The 5037-nt window shown below is 35.3% G+C and overlaps 1 protein-coding gene across 1 annotated transcript in view; it reads right to left on the bottom strand.

Moving 5' to 3' along the window:
• Nucleotides 1-130: 130 nt before the first annotated feature.
• Nucleotides 131-5037, bottom strand: part of TRDMT1 (tRNA aspartic acid methyltransferase 1) — a 36631-nt gene continuing 31724 nt past the window's right edge. The window contains 2 exon segments of the mRNA XM_012660922.1: nt 131-231; nt 4546-4730. Of these exon segments, the coding sequence (XP_012516376.1) occupies nt 131-231; nt 4546-4730 (286 nt within the window).

Below are 5037 nucleotides of genomic sequence, written 5' to 3'. Positions count from 1 at the left end.
CAAATTTTGTAATAAAGACAGATTAAAATAATTTAGTTGAATTTCATCAAAATTAGTTCAAAGCAGAATTTCAGAATTACTATCTGGAAATGAAAGAATATGAAGACCATCTTTCTGTGTTATTTTAAAATTACTCATACAGGATTTTGATTAGTTTAGCTACCACATGCACATTGAGACTGTTTCCAAGCAGGCGGTAACGCTGTTTCACTGTTATCTTCTCGGGAAATCCTAGAAAAGAGAGATAACAATTTCTATGCAATCATTTGTAACAGTAACTTCCAGAGATAAAAGGATGTATCCTTTAGTAAAGGCACAGTGGTCACTTCATAAATAAATCAATGAGGTCTCCATGAAGTTTTATTAACAAATAATTTGGAGCCAAAAATATTATATAACATTCATTACGTTACCTACACAATGAGATAGTGTCATATCATACTATATCTTATGCTCAGCACACACACGTACACATATTAATACCCACAGAACTCAGAGAAATCCATGTATTAACGCACTTTTAGAAAAAGCAGTGAATACCATTATTTCACAGTTATTTCTTTTACATAACAACAGCTATATGAAGATATTGATAGAATTTACATACCATAAAATTCACCCTTTTAAAGTGTACAATTCAGTGGTCTTTAATATAGTCATAGAGTTTTTCAAACACCTCAACTATCTATTTCCAGAACATTTTTATCACTGGTACCCATTAGCAATCACCCTCATTTCCTCCCTACCTGCAACCACTAATCTACTTTCTGTTTCTATGGATTTGTCCATTCTGAACATTTCATATATACAGAACCATATAATATTAAGATGTTGTCTTTGGTGTCTGGCTTCTTTCACTTACCATAATGTTTTCAAGGTTCATTCATGTTGTAGAATGTACCAATAGTCCATTCCTTTTTATGGTTGAATAATATTCTATTGTATGGATATACCACATTTATTTATCTATTCATTATTTATCCAGTGATAGACATTGAGTTGTTTCTACTTTTTGGCTGCAATGGATAATGCTGCTATGAACATTCATGCATAAGTTTTTGTGTGGACATATGTTTTCAATTCTCTTGGATATATACCTAGGGGCGAAATTGCTGGGTCACACAATAACTCTACGTTTAACCTTTGAGGAACTGTCAGGCTGTTTTCCAAACAGCTGTACCATTTCATTATCCGACCAGCAGTGTATGAGGGTTCCGGTTTCTCCACATCCTTGCCAGCATTGCTCTTGTTTGTCTTTTTTATTTTAGCTATCCTAATACGTATGAAGTGATATCATATTGTGGCTTGATTTACATTTCCCTAATAACTAACGAATAACATCTTTTTCATGTGATTATTGGCCATTTACCTATCTCTTTTGGAGAAATGTTGATTTAAATCCTTTGCCCATTTTTAAATTGGATTTTTTTTCTTTTCATAATTGAGTTGTAAGAGTTGTTTAAATATTCTAGATACAAGTCCCCCACAGTTGTTTTTCATACTCTGCTTCCACAAAATGTCTTTCTCACGTTGGACTTCTATTTGCTACATTCTTTTTCAAAACAAAAAGGCCCACAAATACTATACATGCTGGAAGAAATCCTTACAAATACCAGCATAAAAGATTGCCCATGCATAAGACTGTGCACTATAATGTTAGTTACGATGTCAGGATTTTACATTCAGTACCCTTTGGCATAGAGAATCAATAAAGGAAAAGTAACTCATACAAGAAAGTGAAAAACCTAATTAAAGAGTATTAAGAGTAGCAATATTTCATATACATATAAGGGCCAGAAGGTAGAGTTGGTTATATTAATAGTAAAGTTGTTTCATCAATACTTGACATTATATGAACTGCAATAAAATAATAGTAATTACTATAATAAAACTATATGTACAATTGAACAGGATCATGAAGTTGCTATTCTAAGGATAATGTCTTAGACAAGCACATTACTCATCTTAAACATTATTTAGTTCAAAGTAGCCAGAGGTACAAATGTACCTACAAACAGACTTTTAGAGTATCCCAGAGATGGTCTTTCACAATGTTAACATTACATCAGAAGGAAAGAAAGGTCTGAAAACAAGTTGGATTTGTAAAAATTATATGTGCCAGTGTGCATTTGTGTGTATTTTTAAAAATCTAAACTGACTTATGGGAAAAAATTAAATAATTTTTTAAGTTAAAGAGTGACTTTTTAAAAACTTAGATACATTAAAAATAACAATAATCCTCAACACCAAAGAAACAGAATTAACAAGGTCAAGGTAGTAACTTTCACCCAGTAAGCGTAGGTTAGTGTCCCTGTCTCCCAAAGCCTGCTACTGCGTGGACATATGCCGCCAGTCATAAAGAAAACCGGGACAAAATGTACAGAAGGATCAATGCAGATCCATCATTGCCAGTGGAAAAACAGCTCAAACAATGCCCATTTTTGCACTCAGAGTCAATAATGTTGGAAACACACATGAGGGACGGTTGTGTCACGGTGCTGCTGAGTGGCGACATCAGGGAAAGTTTGACTACAAAATATGCCAGATATTTTAAAGGACGATTCAGCTATTTAAAAAGCCTTTTTGCATATATTATACACAGATATTCTGACAGCTTTGAAAAATTCTACTTTACTCACCTAAAATTTAAAAATAATGAGAAAAAATATGTATGAAATAAAGGTTATGAAAGGAAATGTCTCATTTAAAAAATAAAAGCTAACACAAATTTTATATTATGTTTCAGATAATTGTGTAAGCATTTCATACATATTAATTCACTTAACTGTCACAACAACCCTATGAAGTAGGTGCTGTAATTATCCCCATTTTACAGATGAGTAAACTAAGGTAGGAAGCAGTTAAGGTGCAGCTAGGATTCAAACCCAGTTTGTCTGAGTTATGTGTCCCTTACCAAGTTTCAGTATTACCAAAGTGACTAACACTCCTTGAAAAAAAAAAAAGCACTAGAATAAAACTTAATTAGTTTTCATTAGATAGTTAATCTCTTTTCTCTCTTTAGTCATATGTCTGATAGCTCATCTGAAAAAAGAAAAAAATAGTCACTAGGAAAGCATACTGGGAATAAAATTCTTGAGTCTAACTCTCAGCTCTTTATTTGTTTTGTGGTGTTTTCACTCATTTTGTGACATAAACTAAGACAAGGAAAGTCTGTGTTTTTCTTAAATAACACTCCCCAGGATATGTGGGATGGAATGAGATCACTAAGAATGAGGCAGGGAGTAGAAAATAAACCTGGTTGCTGTGACTACGCTCGGAGAATCAATTACCAAGAGGGTACTCAAATTATATTGGCAGTTTGTTCTCCATGTACAAAAGGATTGTGTTCCTAACTTCATCTGTAAATCCATTAGTTAGAATTTGAAACATGATCTATTTAACTCATTGTTTACTTAAAGAATATTACAGCAGTATCAGATTTAACAAAGTTCGTCTTTTCTGCATTCAAACTCTTAAGCAGAGTTCTCAAAAGCACATTTCCTCCTTCTGTAGCTCTGGAAGCATGTTAGAGAGGTCAGTCTTTCTCCCTGCCCATCACCCAGGTACTGGGAGCACACCACACCCAGGCCTAAGAAACCCCTGTCCTGGCCCCTTCACTGCTGAGAGCACCGCCCCGCTGCAGGGAGGGGCGGGGACTGCTCTAAGAAAGCAAAGGCCACAAGTCCCATCTCTTCACAGCGCTAATCCCCACATTTCCTGGACTGCCAGTGGAGTTAGGACTTTTTGCCTTTCTAACTCTACAACTACATCTTCACTTTTGTTCTTGAGATTCCCTGCTTCTGATCCCCTAATCTTTTGTCAACTCTAGTGTCTGTGTCCCTGGGTCACCCTTCTTCCCTTCAGGAATGCTCCTTCCTAGATGAACTCTCACTTTCCCTTTTCTCCACTTCAACCTTGTAGGGAAGGAAAAAGGCACACTATTGATAAGAATGTATCCTTGAGGAAGAGAATAAATACAAACACACTCCCTACCCTTCCAAAATAATTCCCCAACTGCCTTTAATTTCTTCATTAAAAAAGGCACTCAGAAGGTTCCTTTCCCCTGGGAACCTGGTAAAGATAAAATATTAGCAGGAGAGCATTGCTTTTAATAAATAAATGACAGATCTTATTAAAAAAAAAAGACAAGCAAAGGCTTTCTTTCACAAGCTCTAGCATGAGGTTACTAGTAAAGGACTTCTGGAGGCAAGAAAATGAGCTGAACAGGGGATACCATTAACAACCATCCCTAGAAAGAGGTGGGGAATTGCCATGGGCTCCTTCTGCCCTGCAAACTACTCTGGCCACTGGTGGAGTTAAGTGAGAGGGAGAATTGAGTCAGAAGAGACTGGAATGAGGCAGTTATAAGGGAAAGGGGAAAGAAGGCAAGAAGATGCCAAAAATTCCATGAATAGGGAAAGGAAGGAGGTTTCTTAAACCAATCTGTCTGGGCAAGGGTTTATTCACAAAACACACATGTGAGTCCCTAATGAATTCTGGAAACCTTAATAAATGAAGGCTGAGGTCTACATGTATCCCACATACCAAACTCTGGAGGAAATCCAAGGAGATTTGCTATTTCTTTAGGAGTGAAATATCGCAGTTTAAGCATTAACAACTTGGTTATCTTTTCTTCTTGTGACAAATTGGTAAGAGATTTGTAGATATTCTCAATCTGTAAGAAAACATACAAGATAACTGAAAAATTAGTGTGCAACTAGCTTTAAGATCTCCTATGGTAAGACAGTTTACAAACAATGGACATACAGTCTGCAGTAACACATGCCAGCAAAACGTACAGAGCAAAATTTCTCTGTGCGATATACGACGTAATTGGCTCAATAATAGCAATGTAAACTTTGAAAAAGAAAATAGTTAACATTGAACAGACAGGATACTTTTCAGTATATCTGTCATTTTGATCCCTTAAAATTAAATCATAAGAATATAAGCAATAAATGACAATATAACAGAAATACACTGAAAGATAAAAGAAACTTGGCAGTGAAGTCGATTTTATAAAGCTAACCACAAGAT

The sequence above is a fragment of the Propithecus coquereli genome, unplaced genomic scaffold (assembly GCF_000956105.1).
Source record: "Propithecus coquereli isolate 6110/MARCELLA unplaced genomic scaffold, Pcoq_1.0 Scaffold69, whole genome shotgun sequence".
In the NCBI taxonomy this organism is placed as follows: Eukaryota; Metazoa; Chordata; class Mammalia; order Primates; family Indriidae; genus Propithecus; species Propithecus coquereli.
Note: the sequence above shows the minus strand (reverse complement) of the source record. Positions and strands in the feature narration are given on the sequence as shown.